This window comes from Amphiprion ocellaris, chromosome 8 (assembly GCF_022539595.1).
Source record: "Amphiprion ocellaris isolate individual 3 ecotype Okinawa chromosome 8, ASM2253959v1, whole genome shotgun sequence".
NCBI classification, from domain to species: Eukaryota; Metazoa; Chordata; class Actinopteri; family Pomacentridae; genus Amphiprion; species Amphiprion ocellaris.
Window position 1 is genome coordinate 24,855,954 of NC_072773.1, and position 12,288 is coordinate 24,868,241.

Genomic DNA, 12,288 nt, shown 5'->3' on the forward strand with positions numbered 1-12,288 from the left:
ACTCTTCACAACCTGCTCAAACTCTTGGTACAGGACCTCACCACACAGGTCAAGAAGGTTTCCGTCTCATTTCTACTCTGAAGATCACCTTCTCCTGCTCAAACTGCTGACAAATGTTTCTGCTGCTCTAAAGTCTGGTCTCCAGAACTTCCTAAAAACTCTCAAAGTCTCTTCTGCTGCAGGTTGCTTTGTAGAACTGTTGCAGAAAACCTCACTAAACCACATGGAGGGGCCTCAAGATAGTCGTCCAAATGAAACCATACAAAAACCAAACTAGCACAACCCAAATGCTAAAGTCTCCTGCAGCCTACCAGAGAACCTCTTTAAACAGAGAATAAGGACAGGAACTCTTACCTTGTAGACAACCAACATTGGTTCACAAACAAGAATACAGAATGTGTCTGACCAAAAATCTCTAAAGACTCACTACAGCCAAGATAAAGACACAACTCAGCTGCACCAAATCCACTAATCACTGCACACATTAGCACCATGTGCTAACTGTGGCTAAAGAACCACATTTAACAAGACAACTATCCAGTACAAAGCCCTAAAACACACCAAGAAACACATTAAAGACAATTTTACTGCTGGAAGCTGCAAGCCAATGCCTAAAAAACAAGCTAAAGCAACAGAGCCAAACCCGATTCAGTGGTGAAGAGAAACAGAGGAAATGTTTGTCTGCAGCTAAATAAAGCAGGAAGACACTGAGCTGCTCAGGTGTTCCTGATAATACCAAGCAGCCACCTGGACAGCCAATAGGAACACAGCTTACTGGAAGTCCAGAGGGCTGGGTTAGTGAAGGAAATTTAATTTAAATTTGAAGCAGAAAGTTAACAAAGAAAGTTGAAAACCACCTTCTGATACCTGAAGTCTCTGAGTTTTCACACAAAGAACGCCTGAACATGTCAAACTGGTTCCATAGTCGAACCATCATTGTAAAAACGTCATAGTATGGTGTGTTGCTCAAAAAACATTACGACCCGGCTGTCTAGGGTCGCCGAGGAGCAACACAAAAACAGGACAAACGCTGGCTTGCAGGGGGTTAGGCGGGTATTTATTTGAAAGAGGAAGTTTACAACAACACAACATGTGAGCAGAAAAATCACAAAGTCTGTCTTTAGTTCAGCTGAAAATACTAGTTTTTGTCTTTTTTATTGACCAAACTTTTCAGGAAGTAGATGAAGAATAATTAAAGCTCTCATGTAGAAGTCCAACTTATTTTGGATCCTTGTGGAGAGTTTAATCTTAGAGTTTGTAAAGCTGTTGAGTTTTTAGAGTCACATGGATTGTTTTAACATTTAATAACCGAGTCCTGAAATAAAATTACAGTTGTGGATTTCTGTCATTTAGTCTGGACTAAACAAATAACAGCAGCATAAATCTCAAACGTCATTATGAGGAGTCTGGATTGAGGTTTCTCACTTGATAATGATCAAAACATGAAATTTAGGTTGGTTGAAAGGAATATTCCACCTTAAATCTTTGAATATTGACCGAAAAGGTTGGTTTCAGGAAGTATTCCACCTACAAAGTCCTCAAACATCCACCTTAAAGGAACATTCCACCAAAATCCTTGGACATGCACCTAAAATGTTGATTTAACCGAGTATTCCATCCAAAATCCTCAAAGAGACCTGAGGTGCTGGTTAAAAGGAATATTCCACCTAAAACCCCAAATATAGACCCGAAAGGGTGGTTTAGAAAAAATTCTTCAGTGTAGACCAAAAAAGTTAGTATGGAGGAATATTCCACCTGAAATGTAGACCTGAGAAGTTGTTTTGGAAGAATATACCATCCTAAATATCCTTAAATGTAGACTAGAAGACGGTTTGGAAGAAAATTCCACCTAAAATCCTCCAATGTAGACCTAAAAGGTGAGTTTAATGGTATATTCCACCTAAAATTCACTACTGTAGACCTTGGAGGTTGGTCTGATAGTATATTCCAACCAACATCCTTTAACATAAACTTAAAAAGTTCGTTCAAAGGAATATTCCACCTAAAATCCTTCAATGCAGACCAAAAATTCTTGGTGTAAAGGAGTATGCCACCTTTAATGTAGACCTAAAGGATGGTTTGGAGTAATATTCTACTCTAAAATCTTCCAATGTAGACCTAAAAGGTTGATCTGATGGTATATTCTACTCAACATCCTGAAACATTGACCTAAAAGGTTGGTTTAATGGTATATTCCCAGAAGAGCCCTTGAACATCGGGCTTAATGGTATATTCCACCCAAAATAGTTGTACATATACCAAGAATTCAGTGTAAAGGAAATGTAGACCTAAAAGGATTGTTTAAAGGAATATTTAAACGATTATTTTCATCATTTAATAATCTGTTATCAGTCAGAACCCTGGCAAACTTATTTTCATCAGTTTTTTTTAGTGGAAGTCACAAATAAAGGAGCTCTTGGTTTTTCCCGGCGTTAGTGAGTCAAAAGCTGCTGTTTCAACACAGACATGTTCACTTACATCCACAAACCTCTCAGCACTCAAACACCCACAGACAGGAGGCCGGCTGGGCCGAGGCTCGGCGGCGTCCTCAGACCCACGAGTCGGGGAGTCGGTGAACTTGTTGGTCCGGTTTGAAGGCCTCCGTGTGGTCCAGTAGAAGTCCACGTAGTCGGTGTTGGCTTTGAACAGCAGCGACTGGCCGCCATCAGGTGGACCGGCTCGTCCTCGTAGGGCTCCTCCTGTAGCCTTGAGGGGACCACAGGAACATTCAGTAGCTTTTGGAGTTCTTCCTGTCAGGCTCGTGGTAGAACGGCTCTGAAGTATCTTGTACTCGTCTTATCTGGAACAATCTAACAGCCTAAACTGTTAACAGCGGTGTAAAGAAGCAAACACACAGGCATAGATTAGGACTCCTACTAGATTTATTTTAGAAAACAAATCAACTTAGAGGCATTTGTTCACACGTGGCTGAATAGGAGGCCGTCCAATCAGATTTGAGGTCTTCACTCTGTAGGTTGTTTGTTCGGTGAGACTCTTGGACCTCCATCAGCTGACATGGATGTTTGATGGTCTTCTTCTCTAGTGCCAGATGATTCATCATGAATTCAGCAGCTACAGACTGAAATGAAGCTCATGCTGCAGTTATTGAATTCCTGTTCCAGATCAAATGTTCAGAGCTCACCTTGAATGCAGCCGTCTGCTGTCTGATAGTTTTTCTCATTGTAGTCTTCAATAAAGTCTTTTTCCTCATGTCAGGATGTGGTGAGACTCTTTCTCAGTCTCTGCAGACGTCCCTCATTGTGCATCTCCAGAGAAGAAACAGAAAAACTGATCACTGCTTCAGCATCACAAACGCTCTCCAGCATTGAGAGTGTTTTAGGAATTCATTCATTGTGTTGTGAACTTTGAAGGAGCAGAAACTTTACAGCTGCCAAAGATATGAGCGCCAATTCTGGATGTTTTAGGAAATGAAGTTCATCAAATCAACATTAGATTTTTGCTGATAACTCATTAAACTACTGAACAAAATCTAACATAAAAACCTGTCAACTCTCAGGCAGCTTTTGTTAAAGTTTGTCTATAATTCTATCATCATGTTCTGGAACCAGGACTCTGCAGAAGTTCCTTCAATCAGATACTTGTGTGTTTCTATTTAAGGCCTCAGGTTTGAACGTACAGCAGAGGATTAGAAAGGAGTGATTTTAATATTTAAATCAGTAAATGTTTGGAGTAAAAATGATTAAAATTTTGATTTAGATGGATTTGTGTCAAATAATATTGTAGAGTCTCACTTAAATATATCCAAATGAGTTCAGTGTATTTACATTTTATAGAATATTTGAGTTCTTAATCTCAATACTATAGGGTCTGACCCTAAATATAATAATGATGTAAATATAAATAATACTGTAGTGCAGTCATAAACTTTAATCAGTTAAACTTACATAATAAATATCACTGCACCATCTTAACCTGAACATTCATATTATTGAGGTAAATTTACATAAATCATGATATTCTAGAGTCTTTACTGGAATATGTCTAACATGAATCTTTTTGTATTGTGCTAATAAACAACGATAACCCGACTTTCAGATAATATTTATTGTGAGACTAAATTCCTCCACATTCTGGAACTTTACCTGTAGCGTGCAGCTGTGGAATAAATAAAAATAAAATCTGTTCATTTCCACATTTATGTATTCTTAATATCTCAGACTGAATGGTAGATGGCAGTAAAAACAAACTCATCTGCTGGACTGCATTTCCCAAAATGGAAACACGGACTGAATTTAACACTCATGTATCCATGGCAATGCTGAAGTTTCTGCTTCTTACCAAAGTTCACAACACAAAGATTCTAATGTAAATCTTCAGGGATGACTGCTGACCATAAGTATTCTGATCAACACTTCATGATCAATATCAGGACAGATGTTACAACTCCAGCTGTTGCATTAGACTGCAGTTATTCACAGAGAAATTAAAACATCACATTCCTCATAAAAACTAGATGGGACTTTTATTAAATAAAGTGCTGGTGAATAAACAGTGTAAAAAGTGCAAAGCAGCTCCATTAAATCAGGAGATGTGAGACTTCCACAGCATGGATCACCATCTGCTGTGTTGATTCATAGCTGAATGTCAGAATGAACTGAGCTAGAAAAGCTGCTCTGAGCTGCAACATTACGGTCTGACAATCCAACACCATCACAGTTTTCATCTGGTTGTTTTGCTTCAACATGCTGTGAGCATGTGAGCGGCAGCAACTAACACAGGTGTTCAGCGGTAAGTTAGCCACCTGTGTTAATTAGCCCGCTAGCTAACTTAGCCGCTTACGTGTCCGGACCAACTGCTCAAACACGACAAAACACAACCCTTCACAAGTCGCTAACTTAACGTACAACAAAACAATGCTACTGGTTAGAAGTATTTATCTTCTTACCATGTTTTACTCCAAAAACCAGGTCAACAGCAGCCACAGACGCAACCACACCTGGCGACCATAGATATATGACTAGTTAAGCTAGCGCGCTGTCTCCTATAGATATCTATGGTATGACCAACCACTGCTCTCTGGCTCCGCCCTCTGACAATCTTGTCGTTTGGCTCCCCACTTGCTGATGACCACTTCCGGTCTTAGAAAATGAAAAAAACGGACCTTTTTTCGTTTCTCTCTTACTGATTTTATTTTTTTGTTATTCTAAATATAAAATGAAAATCAAAGCATTTTAAAAAAATTCGTATGTTCCTTTTTGATTATGAAAACGAAAAACGCCTTGTATTTCAATTTTATTTTTGTATTCTAGAAAGAAAATCAAATAACCACTCGTTTTTTGTTTTTCAATACCCGTTTCAGAACGGAAAATCCAATTGTCAAAATATACACGGACCTATACCCCCTGCTTATTGGTCGCCTGCTCAACTTGTTGAGCTACAGGGACACCCGGATGTGTCATATCTTTGACTTGGGTTGCAGATATTCTTGGATCACTTGTATTCAGCCTCAGTGTATGTCCGTTCTGCTCTGTAGCTCCACATTTTCCATTAAGAAACACTTTTCTCTTTGGCCTCGAGCTCATTCAGCATTTGACTTGATGTGCACATTCAAATCCACATAAAGCCATGCATGATCTGAGCTGTAATTTGCAGCAAAGTGCCCCGTCAGCACTGCAGTGGATGTTAGTAATACACTAACTGGAAGAGCTTCACGCTGCCTCTCTTCAACTATTTTAATAGATAAGCCCTTATCTCATTTCAGCAGATGGATTTCCCTCATGTCATATGCACCATAAGCGTGCAGTGTTATTGGTGTATTCCTCACACTGACGCCGCTCTATATTGGGCGTGTAATTACTCTGAGTTCAATAACGCATTAGTTACAAAACAGAGATACCTCGAGGTCAGGAGAACTTCTGAAATACTCTTAAGCTCAAATGTTAAATTGGAACCAGAACTGTGAATATACAATGAGACCTTAACGATGACTGGCACCACAAGAAGGAACTTCCTAGTTGGCTTGACTCTGAAAGGTTTGTATTCCTGTTTAAATATTTGATGAGAGTTCACTTTTACATTTAGCCATGTCTCATTGTTTACTGAAGCTTCAGGCTGTGCAGAAAAACATATTTTAGTTCATGACATAGATGCATTTACTTTTAACAGTGAAATCCAGATGATGAAGATTCACTGTATTTATTTGCTGCTTAATGTTACTCTAATACTCAACTTAATTTTCACAGTTTGATTTTAGAATTGTATATAACAACTTACTATGTGTTTTATTGTAAGAATCTTCTAAAGCATTCTCACTTCTTTGTATAATACTTTTCTACTTGAGGTATAACCTTTTCCTGGTCCTGCAGGATGCTCTCCGGTCTAAGCATAGCTGTCCTCCTCCTCCTGACCACAACAAGTGCACACAGTGTTGGTAGGCCCTGCCTCTGCTCAGCCCTCTTTCCTGCTGGACTAAAAGTCAACTGCAGCTCTTTAAACCTCACGGAGCTTCGTCATGTGCCTTCAGACACCACAGAGCTCCATTTGAAGGACAACCAGCTCACCTCAGTGTCTCCAGGCCTGTTCGACCGATTTGTGGGCCTGAAAAAGGTCTCCCTATCTGCGAACCCCTTCCACTGTAACTGTAGGATCCAATACCTGAGGAACTGGCTGCTGAAGAACAGGGCTATTGTTCTAAAACAGCCCGTCTGTTCCAGTCCAAGCTCTGTGGCTCAGAAAGCTATCGCTGAACTCAGTGATGGCCACTTTTCCTCCTGCACCCTGCCAAGCTGTGCTGACGGGACATTCAACACCATAATGGGAGTGATGCTGTGCTGCCTCATTGTTCTGCTTCTGTGGAGCTTGAGACTAGCCAGAAATTCCACTTTTATTCTGAGCATAGATGAGAGACAGTCCGGATTCGAGGCAGACTCTTTGCACTCACTGAGGCCCAAACACAGAAGGCGGCTGCACACCGGACTGTCCAAAGTCAGTGCAGACACGGATTCTCTCGTTTTTACAGAGGATGTAGAAGAACCGCTTCTAAACATGGAGTTACTGCCACAAGTACTTGACGTGCTACACAAGAAGCACAACATAAAGATAAAAGCTACCTGAGGGAGTTCTTTGTCCACTACAGTGGAATTACATGAACAATACCAACAGAAAACAGGGGTTAGGGCAGTAAGAAAGCAGCACAACCAATTTCTTTTAGTTTTTTTTTTTTTTGCAATAAAGTTGCTTTTTTTCATGTTTTACTGCTGCAGCTTTTTACTGAGGCTTAATTCCTATATTTATTTTTCTTACAATGCAACCTAATTTTATTCAGAGAATTTTTACACATCAACACAGTGCAACGGAAACTACTGTAAAATGAATTATCCAAGTTTGTCTTGTGCTTTTCACTGTACTAATGACCTTGCATTATTGTGAGCTAATTTAACTTTAAATTGTATTTGAGCTTATTGAGACCCAATCTGAAATGTCTAGATACTCTATGCATGGTATAGACACTACCATTCCAAAGTTTGGGGTCACTTAGAAATGTCCTTATTTTTGAAAGAAAGCAGTTTCTTTTCAAAGAAGATAACATTAAATGAATCAGAAATCCAGTCTAGACATTGTTAATGTGGTAAATGACTATTCTAGCTGGAAACGGCTGATTTTTAATGGAATATCTCCATAGGGGTACAGAGGAACATTTCCAGCAACCATCACTCCTGTGTTCTAATGCTACATTGTGTTAGCTAATGGTGTTGAAAGACTAATTGATGATGAGAAAACCTTTTTGCAACTATGTTAACACATGAATAAAAGTGTGAGTTTTCATGGAAAACATGAACTTGTCTGGGTGACCCCAAACCTTTCAACAGTAGTGTATTTCTTTTACAACTCACTTGTTAGTCATATTGGACTCTTGATTTGTATCCTTGAAAGAAGAAGGGAGGATACATTGTAGAAAATTCTACATTATTTGGTCTGTTATGAGTATCTTATTGGAGTGATCAATACCATTTCTGACAAGTTGTGGATACTTTCTAATTGAAAAAAAGACACAAACAGTTTGCCGAACCTGTGTAACTATTCTTTGTATTTTCTTAAGGTATTTACAGTGAGTGAAATACTACAAATGGGGCAGTAAAAGCTTTTGATGTATCTAAATAAATGTCCAGTTAGATTTTGCTTCTGGAACTAAAAATTTGTAAGCATAAAAATGAAACCGGCTCTGGCAGGAAGATATGGTAACATTTAACAACGACGTCTCTGATCTGTGCAAATACTAGTCAGGACTCTGGCAAACTAGACAAAATGCAGACAGACAGTACTGTTAGACGACAATATTGCACATCAAACAATTTTCTTTTACAGTACAAGTATTACTCTCGTATTCATGCATAGATTTTCCAGGTAAAATGGGTAAACAAATGGCTAAAAATGCGATAATAAAAGTCACCTTGAGAAGAAAGGTCAAACGTTATCTGAATATGCCTCTTAAAAACACTGACAAATTTCTTGTAATAAATATAGGATGGTAACAGGATTTGTAACAATCTACAACAATACTATCATCTAAAAAAATACTTAGTAGGGTCAAATAAGGCAGTTCTTACACCTTTCCTTAATGAAAAAGAGGAAAATAAAGACAATCACAAAGAAACAATATAAAAAAGAGCAGATGATAGTAACAGTTACATAATTCGTTTTCTCTAAAGTTTGTCTTAAAGTTAAGAGTTTAAAATAGGACCAATATTTTCTCAATGCCCTGTCAGGTGGTTAAACAAAGTCCACAGTGTTAAGCTCCTACAGCTGTATGCATTAAGTGGTATTCCCAGTTTAATGTTCTAAGCCCTCTATACCTGGACCCTCCGAGACCACACGAAACCCGCCAGCTGAAAACTCTACTGAGGCACAAACTTTTCCTGCTCAAAGATGAGGTCAACGGCTTCTAACACATCCTGCACTATGTGGCCCGGCTCCACCAGCGCCGGGTCGAATCTGAAGTCCCGGTGCCCGTGGAACACAGTCTCCTTGATGCAACGGTTTGCATCGGATGGCACCTCTGCCTTGGGGTTGTAGACCCCCGTGCAGACCAGAACAGACTTACAGGAGGTAGCAGAGGGCAGCGCCAGCTCGCTCTCCCATAGGCTGTCCATCTCCTCCTCCCTGGGCACTGCAGCGGTGGAACCCGTTGCTGCCACCATCTTAGCAACAGCTTTGGGGTTCTTTCTAGCAGCTCTCTCCTCCAGGTAGCGGTTGTACAGGTTGGCCCCGTAGATGTCAGTCATTAGGTTATCCCTAAGGATGTAGAAGGGAGGAGACTACTCAGGCACTATGCACAAAGTGGGCCCATATGAGCTATAATGTACCACAATGTGTTTATTTTCTGCTTTTCTATGCCTCAACAATGAAGGAGCAATTAAAGCAGCTGCAGAAGCATGATGTCAATCGCGTCAAAATTGTTGAAGTGAAACATGCAAGTTCTGAAAGTAAAGTGTGGTATATCACTAGAACGCTTGTGAGCAGTTAAAAAGGAAGCATTCTGTTTTTTATACATGTATCTTCTCACCGATTATTGAGCAAATGCTTGTCTGTGGTTACCTCTTCATTCGCTCCACTTCTTTAAATACTTGCCTGGATGTTGCTATTAGACAGCGTCAAAAGTGAATTCATGATCTCTTTGCTTCCGTTACTTATTCCATATGCTGTTAACTATATTTGCAAGCAAGACATAAAACCTGGTGTCTCACCCTATAGCGTAAAGGCTGGTGACGGGAAGTTTCCATTGCCTCTGCATGGCCTGGCTTCTGATGAGGTACTCTGCAAAATGGTAGGTCAGCTCACTGGGTTTTCCCATGAGAGCCTCGTACTTCAGGTCCTTGCCGGTTATCTTCTTGTAGATGTTCTCTAGGCACACTAGAAACGTCCCATGGCCAAACCTGAGACAAAACGAGACAAAGAGAGGGGGATCGGCTCATTGATTTGGTCACTGTGCTTTGGTTGTTGCTGTAAATAACTGAAAGTCATCTTCTACCGTGGTGAATGTGCCTCAGCCATCCACATGAGGTCCATGTTACAGGCCAGCAGGGGGAGGTGAGGCATCTTTTGGGTTTGGTGGACACTGCTGAGGTTGCCATTGGTCAACAAAATGTCAATGATCAGCTGCAGGTTGGTCTCCCATCGAACTGGCTCCCCGAACAAAATCACAGCTGTGTGTGGAATTAAAAAGATATCAAGAATATCAAAAATAATACATGACAAATCAGAAGTCAGACTGACAGGTGATAAAAACTGAATTTGAAACGTAAGGTGCATGTTTTTACCTTCAACCTTGGAAAGGGTGACAATAGGATTGGACTGAAATGAAAGAAGGGAAATTAACATGTGCTTCTGTATATGATAAATTACATCTAATTTCTGCACTGGGTTGCAAAATCTCACCGGCAGTTTGGGTCTCCTGTTGTGATCCACCATGTCCAGCAGTGGGTACGATTCCCTCAGCATATCAATACTCATAACATTCTTAAAGCCCAAACTGAAGACAGAGTGTTAAGGAGAAATGAGGGACATCATTCAAGTTGAATTTTAAATGAAGAAATGCAAAGAAACTACAGCAAAACAAGATTCCAGGATACTTTTTAGCAATTTCCAGGACCGGTCCCTGTCCCGACACTAAGACACACTTGTCATGGAACTTCTTAAACATCCTCAGGGGACTATGGGACATGATGACTTGGTCTTGTGTAATCTGGAAATGGAAGAAGTGTTAGGGGGTAGGTTAGTAGCAGATGAGTCATGGGACAATGCACAAAAAAAGAAAAAGTGCATGTTTTGTGTCTGATTAAGTTGTATTTGATACCGCAGCCTTGCAGCTTATACATATATAGTATACATATAGTGATTTCAAACTCACAGGCACTCCCAGGATGTGTGAGAGCTGGTCTGCTTTAGTTTGTCGGAGGCAATTCCCTGCATTTGTGACAAAAACAACTGGCACCACAAATTGTCCCTGAGAGTCGACCAGCTTCTCGAACGCCTTTTTTGCAGCAGGGATTGGCAGCCTTCCTCGCACGAGCACGCCGTCGATGTCGAACAGCAGCCCAAAGCCTGGCTGGGGCTGCAAAAGGGGAGGCGGGGAGGCAGGTTGATGAGCCAAAAAGTGCATTTTTATTTATTAACAGTAAAAGTATGACAAAAGAATATGCCTGATTTGCAACGTATGTTTAAAAACTGTTAAAACTGAGGTGAAATTGTGATTTAGAAGGACTTCAATGATATTAAAAGATGAGAATGTCAAATTGTGCACAATTATAAGAAATTAATTCATTCATTATAGGAAAACTGGAGTTACTATCTTAATCCAAAGGCTTATTTGTCACGTTAGATGACTTCAGATTACTTTCTAGTATGTATAAACACCTGTTTCCCCACATATGATGGTGTATTTCTAACATTTTAGACAGTGTTGAGTAAAATCTGGAAAAAATGTCCTCCTTATGGTATTTTCAACACACAGTGGAGCCAGTGAGTCTCTATTGTGGGAATCCTGAAGTGACACAGCAGCACGCATGGGTATCTGATCACACTGTTAGCACACTACAAATAATCTTTGAGCAATCCAAATGCAACCGAATGACTAAACAGAAGCACTGCTTTTCCCTCTACAGCTGATCAAAACAAGACTAGCAACACATTGTATCGCGGCTTGAGGAAACAGTGAAGCTACATCTGCTGCCTGATGTCTGACTGTTTCTCTCCTCATCCGCAAAGTTGCCCACAACGTCGACCTGCTAGAATGTAACAAGAGACCCCGAGTATCGCCTTGCATTGTTCCGGCTGCTCCACCGTACCTTGCTGGTAGACGGAGTTCCGCAAAGCCCGCACCGAGAACCGACAATCCCAGCTTTGCGCCTGGCTTGACGGTTACTCAGGGTGTACAGGCCCCGGTAAAACGACAGGAGTCCCCTCATCTCCTCTACTTATCACCAGGTTTTAATTTAAAAAAAAAATAATAATAAAAAAGAGGAAAAAGAAATCACACATGCAGCATGAGCCGCCTCGCACCGGCCGCGCTGGCTGGCTGGGCTGCTCGCTCGGCTTGTTTTTTTCGGGTATTTTCTCGCCTATAATTTGACTGGGCGACACCCGATGACGACATATGAGGAGGAGGAGGGTCTCTTGCTGCATCTGCACCGCAACCCCCGCTGCCATTTTAGACTCCGAGGTGGAGCTTAGACCATTTGCTGCACGCTCAAGCAGTTTATCTGAATCACAGGAGCTGCACTGCAGAAGCAGCAGAAAGCTCATTGATCAAGCGTCCGTTTACACCCCTCC

General features: G+C 40.7%; 2 protein-coding genes and 1 long non-coding RNA gene across 4 annotated transcripts; 1 reads left to right on the forward strand and 2 right to left on the reverse strand.

Moving 5' to 3' along the window:
• Window positions 1-2,864: 2,864 nt before the first annotated feature.
• LOC129349485 (uncharacterized) lies at window positions 2,865-4,898 on the reverse strand. The gene is made up of 2 exons (XR_008602504.1): window positions 3,143-4,898; window positions 2,865-3,039 (listed from the first exon to the last, which is right to left on the reverse strand). It is a non-coding gene; the product is annotated as an uncharacterized LOC129349485 (long non-coding RNA).
• Window positions 4,899-5,785: 887 nt separating this feature from the next.
• Window positions 5,786-9,393, forward strand: gp9 (glycoprotein IX (platelet)). The gene is made up of 2 exons (XM_023299276.3): window positions 5,786-5,993; window positions 6,327-9,393. The coding sequence occupies exon 2, from the start codon at window positions 6,328-6,330 to the stop codon at window positions 7,072-7,074; it is 747 nt and encodes a 248-aa protein (XP_023155044.2). The 5' UTR covers window positions 5,786-5,993; window position 6,327; the 3' UTR covers window positions 7,075-9,393.
• Window positions 8,029-12,123, reverse strand: LOC111588713 (haloacid dehalogenase-like hydrolase domain-containing 5). Of its 2 annotated transcripts, XM_023299229.2 has the most exons (8): window positions 11,805-12,102; window positions 10,868-11,071; window positions 10,590-10,702; window positions 10,396-10,489; window positions 10,278-10,311; window positions 9,989-10,163; window positions 9,705-9,893; window positions 8,029-9,252 (listed from the first exon to the last, which is right to left on the reverse strand). In XM_023299229.2, exons 1-8 carry the CDS (start codon window positions 11,922-11,924, stop codon window positions 8,856-8,858), a joined length of 1,326 nt encoding a protein of 441 aa, XP_023154997.1. In that variant the 5' UTR covers window positions 11,925-12,102; the 3' UTR covers window positions 8,029-8,855. The 2 variants fall into 2 exon arrangements, with proteins under 2 accessions (XP_023154997.1, XP_035799277.2); XM_035943384.2 differs by having other exon boundaries at window positions 10,278-10,489; window positions 11,805-12,123.
• Window positions 12,124-12,288: the final 165 nt, after the last annotated feature.

Coding starts and splice junctions, on each gene's coding strand:
- gp9 (XM_023299276.3), top strand. CDS start 6,328: ATGCTCTCCGGTCTAAGCATAGCTGTCCTCCTCCTCCTGACCACAACA.
- LOC111588713 (XM_035943384.2), bottom strand. CDS start 11,924: ATGAGGGGACTCCTGTCGTTTTACCGGGGCCTGTACACCCTGAGTAAC. Junction 10,703..10,867: donor CACACATCCTGGGAGTGCCT/GTGAGTTTGAAA, acceptor TTCCATTTCCAG/ATTACACAAGACCAAGTCAT. Junction 9,253..9,704: donor ACCAGCCTTTACGCTATAGG/GTGAGACACCAG, acceptor CTACATCCTTAG/GGATAACCTAATGACTGACA.